An 18555-nucleotide genomic window follows, 5' to 3' on the forward strand; every position below is an offset into this window, starting at 1 on the left:
GTACCAGCAGCAGCAGCAGCAGCAGCATCGAGGGGACAACGTGCATTTGCAAAGCGTAAGCAAATGGGTGATTGAATTTCATTGTCTGTCTAGTTGGTATTCAGGAGCCAAAAGAAGAATGTGAGCAAGAATGATAGAGAGAAGGAGAGGGGGGGGGAACTACTGTCAGATCCTTTGAAATATCATGGGACGCCTCGCTTGGAGCTTATTGACTGAAATTTGCATGCAAAATTAGCCACCTCTCTACACAAAGTTGAACCGATGCCAGAAAAGCCCAGGGATAAGGGGCCGCCAAAGCCTTGATACCTTCCAGTGATGCCATTTTCATGCACTAGTCACGCTACCCCGAAATTGACAGTTTGGCAGTTTGATTTAATTTACTCGTTCTTTGCATATTTACTACCCCCCATCGACAGCACTAAGGATCCCCCTGCAAGGACCCAGTCCACCCCCTCCTCCCAAACACACACACACAGACACACTCCTATATGAAGCCCACCTTGCGTCTAGTTATGTTAGTTATCTTGTGGCATGTCGGTTCACAAATGTATGTGTGTGTGCTGCTCTTTTTTTCCTCCAGCCACCCCATTGCCCCCTCCCAACACACACACATAGACATACACACATACGCTTCCTTTCCATCCCACACTCCTCTCCTTAGCTCCTCGCCTTAATTTGGTTAGATGAATTTTGAATGACCCTACTCGGATCAGTACCAGATGTCTACAAGCTGTTTAACACCCTCTAAATTAAGAACCATCGACAGTAATTATTTCATGTATGTTTTATGCAAAAAAGCCACTGAGCCAACATCTATTGAGTGATGGCTGAAATGATTTGATTTCAAACACTCGCTGATATTTATTTCCCTTCTCTTTCTCTCCCGGTATGCCTTGCTCTACACGCTCTCTAGCTCAGCCCTCCTAACTCACTACCTCTTCACCGACTAATTCATCAGACTCTAATCCACCCCAGCTCTATCCGCATGAGGCCGTTTAACGGGGACTGGGTGCAGCTATGCCCTGCTTTCCTAATACCACTCCATGTGGCTAATAAGCAGCAGTCTAATAAACGCTTTACCTGAGAGGAGGATCTAAGTGGATTTTTGAAGAAGGGGCCTAAACTGAGATGTTGTCTTATTTAAGGCACCTGTCAACTGATTTGCTACTGTAAAGCCTTCTGTGCCTCGTATCTTCTAGGGGTCCTCTTCACAAATGCTGTCTATGTCTGGTTGACATTCCTGGAAGGTACAGTATTTCTGCCTAAGGAGCTTTGGCCTAAATAGCACCAAACAAAGATGTCAGACTCGTTAAGGCTACTGACAAGTCTTTGTTTTTTTTCCCCCCACCTTATTTTTCTCACTGCCTCTGGCACCTGCTCTCAAGTTTTGAACTGCTAGAGGCAGCTGACCAATTTAAGCAGATCAGCAGTTTTGCTGCTAAGCAGGAAAGAAAAAGAGCAAGCAGGTATCAGACTCAATCATTCAGTTATGCTAGAAGGAATAAAGGATATGTATTTTCGTGTTATATAAATTCTTGATCAGGGCTGCAGGACAGTACATTTCGGATGATTGGGCCACAAATTATGGATAAGGATAATATCAAAGATGGCAAACATTAATTTTCTCTCAAGGTACCAGAGTTTAAAAACGCTACTGGAGGGATTTGCTGTGATTGAGAACATAAGATAACATTCCTTTAAATAAAACAGTAGCATAAGAGTAGATCAGGGATGTCAAACATAAGGCTCGGAGGCCAGATTTGGTCCGGCATATAATGTGGCCCACTGGTTTTGAAGAATGTGAAGAGGAGGATCAATTTTGCCATTTTTTTTACTGTATTTTCAGACGTTTTACAGCTTTTCATCCTGACAAAGAAATCACCCATAGCTATTCACACAACCCCAAAATAATTAATTAATAGTCCCTGTTCTTTCACTACCTGCTAAATAATCATTTTAAAGACAATTTTAAAGAACAGTAGTAATTATTATTAAAAGAGCATTTTCTGTGAATTAACAAAAACTTTGTTTTATAATAACAGGATATTCTGGGCATGGGCTACATATTTATTTAAGCCCAAAGAGTAGTGCTTACAGATTTATTTTAATACTGTTGAGATTGCACTTCTTTTTCTTATATTAAAATATTACCTGGATTAAATGTGTAGTTGAATATGCTTACTGTGACAGAAAGGGGAATTTCACTAGTTTGGCCTACTTAAGATCAAAGCCTGTATGTAGCTCACAATGTAAAATGAATTTGACATCCTTGGAGTAGACAAAGCTAATCTTGGGTCTTAAAAACGTACAAGTGCCTTAGAAAATACATTATTCCTAAAGGCCAGCAGGAGGCGACTGCTCTGATTGCAAAAAGAAGTCCAATTGTCTCTCTGGATTCATGAGCACAGTAAATTTTTTATGGTTCACATCCAAAATTAACATGATGGTCATTTTGTAAAATACAGCCCCATGTAGAGTAAGACAGACCAGCAGAGTATGCTTTAGGCTGCGCCTACCTGCCTGTGATTGACAGGTTACTACTGTAGGGGCATGCATACTGTATCTGCTCAGTTCTCGGTGAGATCCACCCCTTACACCCCTTGGATGCTCTCATTTCCTCAGTGTAAGCATCTGCTGTCATTATGTTTCTACATAACAGGTTATCTGTATTTGCTCCACACAGGTTTGGACTCAGCATGTAAAAGCTTAGACATGTCCTCACATATAGAGTGGAAGCACCATGTACTGTAAATATATATATGGTGTGTCTTAAAGAGGAACTAGGGAACAACTAGTTAGACTGCAGACACAATTAAGAACTCCATTAATAATACTAAATTTAAGTTGGATCTATTTGCTGTCATCACCAAGTCGATGCACGCAACCCTGGTGTTAGTGTTGGTGATTCGTAATCTTTAGCAAAGTCCCTGTGCCCCTTCCAGGCTTGTTTTAACCCTAACTAGCCCCCAGGCTTGTCATGTTCCAGTTAGATCCTCTCTCTGTGGTCTTTACCTCCGCTGCTTCTCCCAGACCCCACCTTAATAAACCCGCCAGCGTAAATGTCACTGGCTTCCACCTTCACGTCAAAGGTCACTGTCAATAAACCTGTGTGCATGTGTGTGTGTGTCTCTCAGGAAGCCCTTACCGTGCGTCCATCAGATGCAACTTTGCTTGGCTCCGCTCAGCCGTGCCTCTCACACATGTCTGTCACACACAGAGGGCTAATGAAGGCCACAGCCGCTCTCATACATGTTGATGCATTCACAAACAGCACCAGACACTGCAGCTTTTCACTTAATTTACACACACATTTACACTTCCAGCTCAGAAATTGGATGGGACATTGATTTTCTGTTTGAAGGAGGGGGCCGAAATGCACATATTTTTGCTTGATGTCAACTAAATCAACCATAAAAGGTAAATTGGATTTTTGTCCAAGGGTGGTACTTTCAGAACCAGGGTTGTCGGTTCAACTTCTAGTCTGTAATAGACTTCACCTTTCTCTACAGTGACAGTGCAGAGGAGTACTCGGACAGTCTCAACAGCCTGCCCTCGGGGACGGTGCCTCACAGACAGCACACTAATAGACAGGTTGGTCTGCCCTTGTCTTTTAATTGTTTTTGGACTTAAAAAAGGAATAAAGATACAGTTAGAAGTAAGCGTCAGCTGTTTCCTGCTCACTGCTTTTTTTGTACAGATTAACATTTTACTTGGGTTTGTGTGAATATTCAGCCTTTAAATGAAACTGCCTACAAGTGAATTAAATTAATGAAGGTCTTAGTATACAATGTCTCCTTGGTCCTAAATATGAGTGTAAATTTCAGCATATTTTTAATAATTCTCTCAGACAAGCTTGTCATTTCTTTACGTAGTCTTCAGGAATAGTTCTCCAGGCCTCTTGAAGGAGCTCTTTTTTGGACGTTTGCTGTTTAATGTGCATTTCCTGGCTCTGAGGACGACAAACCATGAAAGAGCCTCTACCATGTTTTGCACATGTCTTTGGACACCCACTGTTGTACCTCTCTCCTGAGCTCCTCTGTAAATACTGATTAGAGTTTGAACCAACATTTTCAAATTTGTATGTTTTTCGATGGAAAAAAGTAATACTTATCAAATAATATGTAGACGGTGTAGGTAACACTATAGGTAATTCAGAAGTGATCGAAAACTGCAATTCTTCAAATGCCCACTCAAGGGATGTTTTACAAAAGGCTTACAGCCTGATACAAAAAAAGAGTTTTAGTCTATTTTCTCTGTCCGTGACAACAAAGATAGGTATCACCAACATTTAGTTGTACTAAAAAAAACAAAAAAAACAAAAACAAACTGTGTATCAGCTAGCTGTTTTTTTGTTCTTTTGTTTTGTTTTTGCTAGCCAAAGTTATCATCACTCTTTATTAAATTATTGTTGCATCCTACTTACAAAACTAGCCCTGCAGTTCTAACATTATGTAATAACTTTGTAACTCCAACCTGAAATAGTAGCCTGCAAAGCAGTGGAGTGACGTCTCAGTGGCTATCCATCCATCTTTAATATACAGTTTAATGTCTGCATAAATAATTCTTAGGGCCTCTGTAACTACTTTTTGTGTTGTTTGAGCCGTGCTGTACTATTCATTTTTAACTGGCTATCGCTTTATGTCTACATTCACAAAGACTTTCCTAGTCTTGTGACTGAGGAAGCCTTTGTGAATGCACACCACGAAATCATTAGGCCTGGACCCTTGCACTTGTCCACATCAAACCTCTTCACAGTGCTACATGGCAGATCCAAACCCTTGAGAGAAAAGTCCGTCAAGAGGAGAGACGAAGAGAGAAAGAGAGGGGCCTTAAAGATGTGCTGCCTCTTCTCTTCTCCTCTTTTTCTCGTTTCAGCAGCACCGAAGCAAAGTAAAAAGTAGAGAAGAGATGGTTGTTGTGAATATAACCTGGGAGCTGTCAGGGCCCTTATCTCAGATCCCCTTTAGTTTCCCCAGTCCTGATCCTCTAAATGTGCCCATCAGCTCCTTCTGGGCTCATCGCTTTGACAGCCCAAGCCCCGCGCAACGTAGTATGTCACAAACCAAAGGGTTCATCTACCCTTTCCTCTCTGCATGCATGATCAAAACTGGCACTGATCAAATCCTACCTGTCCCCCATACAAAGAATGTAGGCAGAGAGCAAGGAGTGAGGTAGGGGGGCCCTTTCTTTGATGTCACTACAAATGATGGTGCAGTTGGGAGTTGTCACGAACACACATGCGTACACACTTTTGCGTACAAACGACTACACTCTCACACACACCCGTCACACCGTAGGAGTGAATCAGGGCTTTCAGTTGGTGATTGAACAAAGGCGGCATTTGCAAGCATCTGTCAGAAGTAATATCTGTGCTGAGAGGTGTTCAAGTTGGAGTCGGTTGAACATGCTCAGGTGAATTATTAAAGCACTGGGTGATTTGTCTCGTTGCGTTAAGCTGCGCACACTCTGTGATCATGGTGTCGTTATGAGCTGCATCTTAGGAAGAGCAGCATGTCAACTGTTGTGTTACATTAAACGGCTGCTTTTCTTCATTGTCACTGGGTTTTCTGTTCTTTCAGTCCTACAGGTGGTCGCCGATCTCAAACACAGAAGCACCAGCGGCAGAATCTCACAGAAAACAACCCGACGTTCTGGCCCGAGGTAGCACAAGTTTTCCTTTTGTGAACCCATGCTGGATTACAGAAATCTAATCAACTTTTAATTGAAGCAGATAGAACACTCAGTGTATTTACATGCTGTCGATAAGAAACAAGTATCCGAGAAGTTAACAAGCTTCGTTTTTCCCCCCCATAACTCGGCACATCTGAATTGGTTAAAAATGGAAAATGTTAATTATTCAGGTTGTTAAATCCATCACAGCTTCCACTTTTGCATACACAAAGATGCATGCCTGTTAAATCTCAGCAGTAGCTTCTAAATTGGGATTTTGAGGTTTTCTGTGCACTTGTCAACTCTGAGGCGGCTGCGTGTACTTCCTCCTGTTAGACGATAAACAGCGTGAGCCGTGGGACCGTGGGACAAGAGGAGAGAAAAGTCGGCAGAGGAGGAAGAGGATGCTTGTGAAGACCCAGCGCTGCTCCTCCTCTTCTCTGCAGCAGCGCATCGAGTCTCTACAGCGTCACGTTGACATACTGCGAAGTGCCAGGAAAGATGCTATGCTTTCAGCCAGAGATCTACAAAGGGCCAATGAGATGATCACAGCACAGCTCAACTCCCTCACTGAGAAGCTGTGCAGCAGCAAGCAGCTCACGCAGGTAACTTGGGAAAAGCTGGGAGACGAGTTAAGGGAGACGAGCCAGTTGTAAGTGTTAGGAAGTTTCTCTTTTTTTCCCCCATCTTTGTCTTTCTTTTGTATTTTCTTGGGGCTGAGAGTGAAGCAGTAGCATGCCCTTATCATGCTTAATAAGTGTGGCTGACAGGCCTACCCTTGTCTGTGGAGGTCAGAACCACAGGGCAGTAGAGAGGAGGAGAATCTCACACGCTCTTTCTCTCTCTGACTCTGCCATTGTCTCCTCCTGCTGAATGTTTCAGCGAGCCAGTTCTCCACAACAATCTTTGTCACCAGCAGTTACTTTTCTCCAAATATGAGCAGTCGTGTTCGCAGACGCACACACACATACACTCAAGGTGACTACATCCAGTGCCACACACCTTTTAGTTATTTAGTACGTGCCTCCAGGTAAAAAACTCTTAGACTTGGTAAAGAGTGTAAATAAAACACCAAGAGCTTTGGCCCCTAAACAGTATCTTTCCTGCCAGGTGCTCCTTGTACACATCAACTTATGTACATACACAGACACACAAACACACAGACACACACACAGCAACACCTTGACAGACAGAGTCGTTAATCTGGCAGGCAGAAACTTCTTTTGGTGGATTCAGACACAGCAGCAGCCAGCAAAGGCCCACTGGACTCTTGATTAGGTGTATGTGTTCTTGTCTGTATGTCCGTATATTTACTTTTCACTTACTGTGGAATAGTACCGATGGAGTATATTGCACTTGCACACACGGGCCAGAGTGCAGCCTTCATAGTGTTGCTACCTGGGAAGTGGCCCTTCTGCACCCACCGAGGCATCTGATTGCTGAAGTCCAACGAGACCTTAGACTCAGGCACAGCAGTAAAGGCACACATGTACACACACTGTTGTGTGAATGAGTGGACAGAGAGGGAATTGTTGTCTTCCTGTTTGTTTCCTCTTTCCTCCTGCAGTATTAATGCCACTCCACCTGAGAAAGTTGGAGCCGACTGACTGGCCAAAGCTAGGTCTTGTTGCCCTCTCTGCAAAGGCCAAGAGGTGATGGACTTTGGGCTTGTTCCAACCGGTCCTGGCCAACTCTCTAACTAAAACTCTCTGCTTGTAATTGGCTTAGGACAGCCTCCACAGGGGCCATCATGTGAGAAGTAGCATGGCAGTTTCACAGAAACTTGTTTGTGTTGCTCTGTCTCCTGATCATTCTGTCCTTCTCTTGTTGCTCCTTTCCTTCCCTCCTTCCATTATTAAGTCATATCTTCTCGTTTTTTTCCCATTCTTGCTTCCCCTCTCCACTTCTGTGTGTTTGGTTGCACGTGAACTCTGGGATGTAAATGTATTCTTAACTGTATTTGTATTTCCTTTCAACAACTACTCAGATTCATGCAATGTATATGATATTTCAGCCTAACTGGAACACGTGGTTTGGTTAAAACTTTTCTTTTTTAGGTTTTCAGTATGATTTCCAGCTGTGAAAATAACATTACATTCAATTGCTGATAATGCATCTGGTTATAATGCAATAATGTGCCCAGAGAAACAGGCAGTCAGCTAGATTACAAGAAATATTTGACGTAGTGTGTAAAAACCTTAAAGTCGCCCTTCAAAGTGGCATAACGTAACTTAAAAACTCACAGTGCATCCTACTACAGGCAAGTCTAACTTTTATTGAAATCCTTGAGTAATGCATAGCATCCAACTACAGAATCATTTTGTTGCTTGGATAAGCCTTCCTTAGTCTGTCATCAATTCCACAGATGCTTTACTTTGTGGCACACTGTGTCATCCCCACTCAAAGTGTGGAGTTGCCTTCCCTCCTTTAATGTTTTTGGGGCAGGGATTATCACAGGATTATCTCTACAAATTTAATGAACTAAGAAAGCAAAGCTCCAAACTTTATTTAAATTAATAATTAATAAAACCTATTGCACAAGAAGTCTGGCCAGAAGAATGATTGCGTAATTAAGAAATTGATGCAGTAAGACAATCTTAGTGTTTCAGTGGTTTATTCATGTTTAAAAATTCCTTTTAGCTACTAAAGGAACAGCATCAGTGAGACCACTGCTCACAGGAAAGAGAGACCGGCGTCCTCTCTCCTGGCCTAATGGAGCTACCAGTATATCACGCCTGCTTCAGTGTCATCTCTCACCAGGGCTGAAAATGGCCTGTGAAATCAAAGCTTGTCTTACTGGAAGCCTCATCAATGCCTCTCTTAATTCCTGCACTATTGCCACTGGGGCCACAGCCCCGCTTTTATTTTGTGCTCGTCCTGCTCTCCTCCCACCCTCCCTGTGGATGTGGCATGTGCATCTTCAACAGAGAGAAGGAAAACTAAAACAGGAGGGATTCTATTAAAAGGTGTCAGCCAGCAACCAGATATCAATAACCTCCGTGTATGCGGAGCAGAGAGCAAACCCATGGGATTCTGTGGTTTCACTTGGGTGTGTGCGCACGCCTCGGTGTGTGCTCCAACATTTACCCTATGTGTGGAGCGCATATCTTCATGTATCACGTCTCCTGTTTGTGCCATTAACCATTCATGTTTGATATGATACCAAATCAGCTAATTGTGACAGCACTGATTCGAAAACACAGCAATAGGTTTGTGGTCCATACTTTCTTATAAGAAACAACCGGATTTTTGCTTTTCTCCGGCACATGCATGTGGTTTAAAGTTTTTAATCTCACATAGCATTCTGAATCACAGAGTCACTGTAAATTGTATGCATTCAGTTAGTTGCGTTATTCTTCATCAATCCAGACTCAACTACTGACTAAATACTTGATCTACCTCTTTTCCAAAGTGTGCTGCATGATGGCTATATTATGCATGCCAATTACAGTGAGAATTAGGCTCTATTGACCAGGCAACAGCATCATTTGTCTCCTAATTAGCATAAAAAAGACGTTTTATCGCAGACAAGATATTAAAGGAGAGCTTGCAGCTCACCCGTGGATAACACATACAGTATTTTAAACAAATTGTGTTTATTCTGTCTTTGCATTTATTATATTTGTGAGGAGTGGATTTAATATAAAGATCTATGTTAGTCAGAGGAACTCTGCCTTCTTACAGCAGTAAATTAGGTTTGCATTATAAGGGAGAAAAAAAAAGGCTTTTGGTTTGATATAAAGCTTATCAGCTCATGTAGCAGTATATCAGTCGCCTGTTACTTTTTCGCCCTCACCATCCAATAACACAAATCTGTGTTTCTTTGTTTTTTTTTAATAGCAGTGCACCAAACTTTTGCTTCCAGTTGCGGCATCATCACCAGCCTAGCTAACCAATTCTGTCTGTCGGTCAAACCCGCAGAAGCTGACCTCTGACCTGGCTGGTGTGCAGCAGCAGAAAAAGGTTTTGGAGATGGAGTTGAAGCAGTGGAAGCAGATCAAATTCCCCCCGCAAACTACAATACCACCAACAGCACCAGCGAACGTAGAGTGCTCCTGCCAGTGCAGAACCATACCTGCCCTGGCTAACCCTGCCCTCCAAGCCCTGGAGGCTGAGGTCAAACAACTTCAAGCCAAACTTAAGGTTAGCAGTTCTAGAGTTAATGAATTGCCCTCACGGTTGTGTTTTTTCATTGTGCATGCCTTATGAGGTAAATCTGCTAATAAGGAGGATGGTATTAAAGATGTTGTTCTCTTCCAATTTTGTGCACTAAGAAGCTTGAGTGCTCGAGAATACCACGAATAACAAGGAAAACTTTGGGAGTATCAGTGGTAAAGGACTGAAAAAATGTATCTAGAAACAGACTACTTCCACTTTCTACTGTGCTGTGGTAAATCAGGCAATATGAAAATTTCTTAATTCTTTTGCACTTTTTAGTTGGAATTTTCTGTCTTTCATTCTGTTACTTACCATGTTAACAGTACTGAATTTCACATATATTTACATCACTATTTCTGAGTCACTTTAACATTTCACTGGTTTGAAGCACTTGCCCTCCTCGAGGAGTTTAAAAACTCTCAACAGAAACTCTGTCAAGGTTTTACTTTCAAGTTGTGCTTGATTCTCAAAAAAACAACAAATTCTGGTGCCTTTCAGCTTACACTTAACATCACTTGATATTACGTTTGATTTCAGCGTGAATTAGCATTTCCTGTCATTTGATCTTATTTCGGAGTGCCTGTCAGAAAGATGAGAAATGGGGAATAACAGCAGAGACATGCCCTACATCAGAGGGAATGAGGTGTGAGTGGTACCACAGTATTATCACCCTCTCAGCAGCCTGCTCGTCAGTGTCACCGCGCAGATTGCCGCTGTCGTCACACACGCCTGAGAAAGTCATGTCAGGTGACAGCGAAAGGGAGAGGCGAGGGATGCTCCGTGGGGGTGCGTGCGCTGAGCGAGTACGTTGTCAAGTGTTTCTACTGGGAGCAGTTCCCACAAGAGACAGGGGCCCTTTAAACCAAAGTGAACTTGCAGGTTCAGATATCCATCATGCTTATAATCAGAAGCCGACCTGTCACCGTGAGCCTTACATCTTTGTTACTCATAAAGAAAAGAGTAAAACACAAAAGGTTATTGTTTACAGTTTAATATTCTAGGTTACAGGATGTTTGATCATTAGCAGGTCAATTTATTTATTTTTATTGTTAGTATTCAGTTTTTTCCCCTTGTTGTACTTGTCTGTTGGTCTTTTTCTTTATTCACATTCCTGACTGAAATAAATTCACCCCTCCAGGTCTATAAATTGTTATTTTTTACTAATTACTCCCCTTATCCACTTTAAATAACACAGTTTTCCTCTTAACCTCTTTTAGCACCTTCCACCCTCCCACTGTAACTATAATGAGGAGGCATGCTGTGTTTGACCTGTCATCAGCTGTGTCGTGAAAACCTTCCCTACCCCCCAGTCACATGCACATTCAGACACATTAACAAACACACACACACACACTGTGTGCCCTTCCCCCAGAGTGCAAGTGCGGAGGTCACGAGGCAGGTGGCGGCTAACAAAGCCCTGCGAGGCCAGCTCCAGGAGAAGGAGGACAAACTCTGCCAGCTGCAGGATAAGTTAGTTTCCCACCTTTTGTCTTCATTAGTGCTACTTCCTCCTTTTTGTGTTTCTTACTGTTGTCTGCAGTCCAGCTCGTATTTTTCCTACTTTTCTTTTTTTTTTTTTTTTATACCTGCAGACCTCTCTGTCTGTCTGTCTCTCAATCTCTCCTTGTCTGCATGTTTGCACATCCTCTGCAGCTCTCATCTGTAGTGTTTGATTCCACCATGTGGCAGCTCTGTTGTCTGCCTCACTTCCCTTATACTGTACATGCTCCTGTGTCTGTGAATCATTTGTGAAATTATGCATGTTATATTGAGCGTGTGTGTGTGTTGTTTGCGCGTGTGCATGTGAGTGTTTTTTGTGTCATGCGGTGTGGTGTTGCTTACGTGGGTAGCCGATGTGGAATGCTGATCAAAGCAGCGTATTGATTGTTTGCGTGCCGCAGGAGGGACCATTTTGGCCCATGACACTAAAACCCACACAGCATCACTCTGGCCTGTGGGCCACAAGCCCCAGTGAGTTGCATGGTTCACCTACTGTAGCGCCCCGCATGCATTACATAGTCATAATGCATATGGCTATAAACAATTCACTTAGGGAAACAGTCATGGTTTGAACTTACAAGGCACATATCATCACTCTGCATTACGGATCCCATATTTGAACTGAGAAAAACGTACAAAGAACAACTTGGCTTTCCTCCCTCTTGTTCTCTTTGTCTGGTATGCCGTGTCCTCTGCCTGCCATTCTCAATAATGCATCCAGGGCATGTGTACAATCACAGCGGATATGTGTTTGTGTGTGTGACCAAAGCAGCGAGGATCACAGCCAGGCAGAGCAAACATCCCTCAGCTGCGTTTCTGCGACAGCCTCCTCCAGCTCTTGTCACACACTCACTCACGCATACGCACACATAACTTGCCGTATCTTCTAGCCTACCACTCCATTTGCCTCCATGGAGGGACCCCTTCTCAGAATGAAAGACATGTCTAGACGTCTCTGAAATATACATTTCAGCACACACACAGGGAGCAAGGCTGCTTCGTCTAAAAGAAGAGAAGGGGGGGGTAAAAAAAAGAAAAAAAAGAAATGAATTTCAAAGTACACCGGCATGTCCTCAGTCAATATCCGGCACTATGGCCCTGCCTTATTTATGAAGCTGCTTCTTTCATCTTTAGCCCTGTTGTCTATCAGCCACATGAAACGTCCACCCGCACTTTATTCTTAACAACATACACAGAAATGTGCGCTCGCGCTCACTCTTACGAACACGTACTTCAGACCACTGACTGTTATCATTACAATACACGCATGTTTGATGAACAATATTGCCAACAAGCACAGAACAAAGGGAACAAACGTGTGAGTGATCGGGATATAGTTTGAGGCTCTCTTTCTCTCTTTCCACTAACACTCATAAATAGAGATCACACGCTCTAGCAGAAGCTCTATATATCCTTCATTCTTTTTTATCCTCTATTCTTTTTGGGGTGTAGAAGAAGAACATCTAAAATAAATGTTGTCGATCTAATTGCCATTAGCATTGGGGCAGAGGGAGCTGGTGGGGCTCTTATTGCTGCTCTCACTCTTTAAGTCAACACCAGACAGTCATCTGAAAGGTTCAATATGGGTTTTCTCATTAATGGCCAAATCCATGGGGTAACCAGCTAGCGCTACTCGCCCCCCCCCAACAAAGTCCCCAGGCTAGACTCCTCTCTCATTTAATTTAATGTCACTCCAATAGGACAAGCTCACATTTATTTAACCAGTCTGCCCTCAGGCACTCATCCACCTAGGGAGGCAGGGACATTTACTTACACGAAAGCATTTGCTCTTGCATTGCGTCATCTGTTTATTTAAAACACACAAGCCATGATGCATGTGGGAGCTAAGAGATCTACTACATCTTTGATATAGAAAAATACAGCAAAAACCATTTAATTAACTGCATCCTTATGATCTTTATTCTATTTGTTCCAATTCCCCAAGGTGCAGACAACCATGAAAATAGCTTTTATTTGCCTCTTATGAAAACAGAATAAAACATGCTAACGTACTGAGACCATTTAAACCGGGGTGTCGCTGCAGAATGTGGGAATATTAATCATGTCAGTATTGCAGGTTATTGAAATAGGAAGTGACAAGTCGCGTGTGTTTTGTTACAGTTAAGACGCTAACTGCTTACAGTACGTACACGCTACTTCTCTTTAGGGAAGTATTGCCGGCACAGCACACGAACAAACAACATTTCTTAGAGCGTATTCCCTTCATAATACGTCTTTCCCAAGCCAAGCTCCCCCCGGCCAATGTGTTTTTATATGATTGGTGCAACGCTGAGCTGAAAATAATAAACATTTAAGTGCTTGATTAGGCTTTCAAGTAGTGTCGCTGCTGATTCAAAATGCCGTTTGTCAAAGAGGACTCCCCTGTCACGCTTAGTGCGGCATTCCCTGCCAGAGCACTTGTTCTAATATATGCCAGTTAGAATTATATATGCATCCCTATTTCACCCCCCTCTCCACTTACCCAAGCAGCATGCCAGTGTATTTAGTTGTCATAATGAGCTGTCATGCCTGATGTACTGCACGGGGACACTGTGCCTGCCAGCTTTGCGTGTGTGTTCTTTGTATCTGTCTCCGTGCGTATGTGTGTCTGTGTTTGTCTGCGATGCAGAGGCTGTGCCTGTGTAGCTATCTGTGAAGAGTCATTTAGGCGTTATGCCATATGTTGGTATTTGCCTTCATTTGTGTATGTTTTTAGGCTGAGCCACACAGAGCGAGATGTGAACATGAAAAGGCAGCTGGTGGAGGACCTGAAGACACGACTCAAGTTCCTGCAGGAAATGGAGAAAAGTTACCGGGGACAGGTGGAGGAGCTAGAAAAGAAGGTGCTCATCGCGGCTCATCATTGCATTATTTTGAGGCTCTTCAGCAGAGTGACAGGGGAAAAATGGGCATTGTCATACTCAGCATTTCCCATAGTCCAAAGATTTGTCTCCTGGAAGACTAACGGGAAAATATTTCAGTGCCGTTAAGTGTAGTTACAGAAAACATGGTTGCTAAGGTGATTTGAATGGAACTTTAGGTGAATATATGATGTGATTATCTCCTTTAAAAGAGAAATGCAGTTGCACTACGTCCTTGTTCAGCTTCTTTTTTTTTTTTTAAACAGGTGAAGACTTTATCAGAGGAGGCCAGCAACAGAAAGGCCCTAATCGAATCCCTGAAGAGAAGGCTGAATGTGGCAACAACAGAGAAAAGCCAGTACGAGGCCTCCTGTGCAAAACTGAAAGAGGACTTGGAAAAAAAGGTTGGAAGCTGACACGCACTCAGTTTTCACAAAAATTGTGTTTTATGTAACATTTGCAAAGTTGGACTACAGTACAGTTCGGATAATCTTTTTTTTCCTAAGCAGCCCTGTAAACAATCACAGATGAATTCTCTTCAAAAGCAGGGTATAGAATATGATATTGGATCATGTTTTTAAGTTATGCAATTGTTAGTCAAAAGAAAAGTTTTAGAATTTGTGAAAATGCCACTTCTATCCACGTACATCATATGCAGCTATAAAGTTTAAGCCCTTTTCTTACATAGCATCAAAAAAGGTTAATATTTTATGTTTTTACTTTAACAACCTATTATCACTGGATTTCTGACAGTGAACAACATCACATTAAACATTAAAATTCAAAAGTGAAAAAACAGAGTTGGAGTTTATTGTCTTAGATGGCATTTATAGTTCTGGTAATATTAGATAGTCTTATTATATATTTAGTTGTGGTAATACCAACTTGAAAATCAGTAAGTCACAAGGAGACACCAAAGTCATAAATGTCAAAATCCTACACACAGGGCCTTGAAAGCAATTTCCACAAATGTCTCATAGACCAGTGTGGACTTTCTGCTTTTTTTCCCCTATAACAAAAAAAGATTGTTTGCTTTCAGCTGACCACTTCTGCATGCTCTTTTTCTTCACAGGAACAGCGCATGCATGCCCTACAGGCTCGTGTGGGAGCTGGTGAACAGGCTTTGGCTGCACTGGAACAGACAGCCACTGAGCAAATGGAGGGGTTGACCCAGCAGAGCTCCCATGCCTTGGAAAGGGTTCAGAGGCAGCTAGGCCAGGCCTACTCCCAACTGGAGCAGCTACATTCTTTTATCAAGGTACTGTGTAAAAGAATAAGGGATTAAAACCCAAAAGTCCAGAGTTTGTATACTCAAAACATCTTTCTCATCTTAAATCAGTAGCCTATGCTTTGGTGTGTTTGCAAGTTCTCTTTCTATAACTTGAATTGGAAAACTAGTGTTGCATTTTTATTTTTCAAAAGTTTAATTTTGAGGATATGGTACACGGATCCATGTGAAAAAAAAGAAAGTGGCTGCAGTGGACACTTTTCATTGTTTTTAACACCTGACTTCACTTCAGCTCTTCTCTGTTATGATTTTGATGTCTCTGTGGCTGGCTGGCGGACCAGCGACAGCACAAACAAGAGTGGCCCACAGACCCATTGTACCACATGTTTTGTACACAGCTTCCATCTGGCAACAGATGGTTTCTGCAGGCAGACATGCCTTCCCCGGGCTGCCAGCTGACAGTGATTGCACTACTGCTGGGCCATAAATTCCAATTCAAGGATCATCACCTGTATGCACAGCACCTGCAAAGGGGTCTCAACTGTGTCGCAATACTTACATTTTCTCAAAAATAAGGACTTAGGCAACAACATGAACAGAGGGGGCGATGTCTATGTCAAAACGACTGACTGAACAATTTCCCTGCATTAGTTAGGCAGAATCTCTATACAGGACAGGTCATCCACTTACTGAGCTTGGCTATTCATGTGACAAGATAACTATTTCGCATGTCTACCCTGGGATCCTATTTGATATTTAACACACTTTTCTAGTCTCTAGCACCTGCAGACTAACAAATGTTTTATGCTAGGCCAGTCATTAGCACTTCTGAGAAACAACAGAGAACAATATATCAACATAAACTGTTGATAACGTACAAATGAGTGTGCTGGATGCACACAAGGAGGAAAATATGATGGGGACCTTTTGCTTAAATATGACTAGCAAATGCATCATAATTACAAGAGAAGATTTGGTTATTAAAATCTCTTGATTATAAGAAAAGAATGAAGATAAATCTGAAGCCTTCCAGTTTTTTGCCCTTGTACATGCGTACAGTGAATAACACTGTATGCGAGTGGATTGAGTCACACTTTTATTTCTTCTGCACTGGCAACAGTCATGGCTGGGGGCATTGTGTTTTCTCAGTGTCTGTCCATCCCGCCCGTTCTCGTGAGCTCGATATATCTCTTCACTTTCACTTGGAATCGAGGATGAACCGATTACATGTTGGACGTCCAAGGTCGAGGTGTATGCAGCTGGAAAAATGTCTGCAATTATTACAGTAAACAGGATGAAGTTTCACACAGATGTTTGAAAGGATGAAAACATGACTTGATGACATTTATTATTCAAAGGTCAACGGTCACCTGCTTTCTGGAGAAACCGTTTTCTGGCCATTATTCAATTCAGTATTAACTCAGGAACAGAGGAGGAGATTGCATCAGTACACAAGTCTTGGTCAGATGCTAAATTGGTGACAATCTATGTATTTAGTTGGATTTTAAAACCTTCAACACAACAACTTAGCTGTTAATAGAACAGAATAGAATAATCCTTTAATTGTCCCACAAAGGGAAATTTGGCTGTAACAGCAGCGAGAAAGACACATATACAAACAAACAGTACACAAGACACAGAACAGATACATACACAATTTTTACATATTTACATATGGACAATGGTTACCAAAAACCGAGTACTGTACCCTTATTAAATTAAATAAAATTACATTCAGATAAGAGGATGACATGTTAACATTAACAATAGATTAATGGTGTAGGAAGAAAATCCTTCAGCACTTATTTATATAGTAATATTTATTGATCCCAGATTCAAAGATTTCAGGGCAGAGTCTGGGATCTCCATGGACTACCCCTGGTGTAATGCTTTGCTTGTGGGGAAAGATGCTTATTGTTTGTATTCAGAAGAACACCTGTCAAGGATTCAACCCAAGAACTAACTAAAACTGGTGAGCTGATTAGCAGAGCATCGTGGTATAAAACTCATACTTATTGAAAATAAAACAAGCCACTCGAGATAGTTGAGGTTTCTACTGGACTCCTCTCTGTTCAGTTATTCTGGGCATTTTCAGCTGGAAGAATGCCCACAATACCCTGCTGGAATTGGAGACCCCACTTGGCCCACAAAGGCCTCGCAAAGTTCCAAGACCAGAAAGACCGTTAACACTACCTTACTTGGCCTGACATCACCACACCCAGCTCTCCATAAGTGTCAGAAGATGGATGAATAAAACTGGAACATTGCGTCAGTGCAGGCCACCACTCTAAGAATACTGCATGCCCACTGGGAACAGGCACCATTGTCTTTGTCTAGACCTAATCCATCACCTTGAGGTGTGTTTCAGTGTTTGTGTCAGTCTATGTGTGTGTCTGCCAGAGACTGATAAAGACTACCCATCAGTTCTGTTCAGCTGACGCCTGTCTGTCAAAGGAAGAAAGGGCTTGCCAGAGATTGATAGAGGTGCAGTATTTTTGCACACACATAAATCTCGTGCAAGATTATTGCCACAGTTCAGTTGCAATTTTGTATCGTTTTTGTCCTTACAAGCAAGAAAAACAGAATTTTTAACTTTTTCTTCCCATTTTTGCAAACTGTGATTTCTTTTACGCAGCTAAGCCTTCATCCTTTCCTCTTGTGTAAATTTACTGCCTACACACACATACACATTCGTGTAGTGCAGAAGACCTGCCTGCATGCAAAGAGAAGTTGCATCACATGCAAACGCTTGCACATATAGATGTGCATAAAAACACAGTTCATGCTTGTGTTACTCGTCTCCTCCATTCCCATAACCCCGAGCTGTTGGGGCCATTGTGGTGTTGTTGAGGATTCACATCATTGTTTGTCTCCCCCTGGCTCTTGTGATCCCCTATAAGAACACCAAGCCCTTTGATTGGACTGCCTGACGTCCGGAGGAGATTTACTCTTGTCATGTATTGATCAGGACCGGAGGGCTGCACATGTGTGTGAGAGTGTGTGTGTGTATAGATGTGTCTGTTTGTGCCTTTATGAGCTTGTTTTTTTTTGTTCTTTGTACCTGTGCGATTTGTGTGTGTCTGCGTGTGCCTGAGTGTGTGTGTGTGTGTGTGTGTGTGTGTGTGTGTGTGTGTGTGT

At 42.4% G+C, this 18555-nt stretch overlaps 1 protein-coding gene across 1 annotated transcript in view; it reads left to right on the forward strand.

Moving 5' to 3' along the window:
- Positions 1-18555, forward strand: part of cntln (centlein, centrosomal protein) — an 82917-nt gene that overhangs the window by 43624 nt on the left and 20738 nt on the right. Inside the window, exons 12-19 of the mRNA XM_005727036.1 lie at positions 3510-3591; positions 5580-5661; positions 6007-6275; positions 9592-9813; positions 11201-11298; positions 14045-14171; positions 14456-14593; positions 15262-15447. Of these exons, the coding sequence (XP_005727093.1) occupies positions 3510-3591; positions 5580-5661; positions 6007-6275; positions 9592-9813; positions 11201-11298; positions 14045-14171; positions 14456-14593; positions 15262-15447 (1204 nt within the window). The remainder of the gene's footprint in view (positions 1-3509; positions 3592-5579; positions 5662-6006; positions 6276-9591; positions 9814-11200; positions 11299-14044; positions 14172-14455; positions 14594-15261; positions 15448-18555) is intronic.

This window comes from Pundamilia nyererei, unplaced genomic scaffold, assembly GCF_000239375.1.
Source record: "Pundamilia nyererei isolate P.nyererei 1_Seehausen unplaced genomic scaffold, PunNye1.0 scaffold00022, whole genome shotgun sequence".
In the NCBI taxonomy this organism is placed as follows: domain Eukaryota; kingdom Metazoa; phylum Chordata; class Actinopteri; order Cichliformes; family Cichlidae; genus Pundamilia; species Pundamilia nyererei.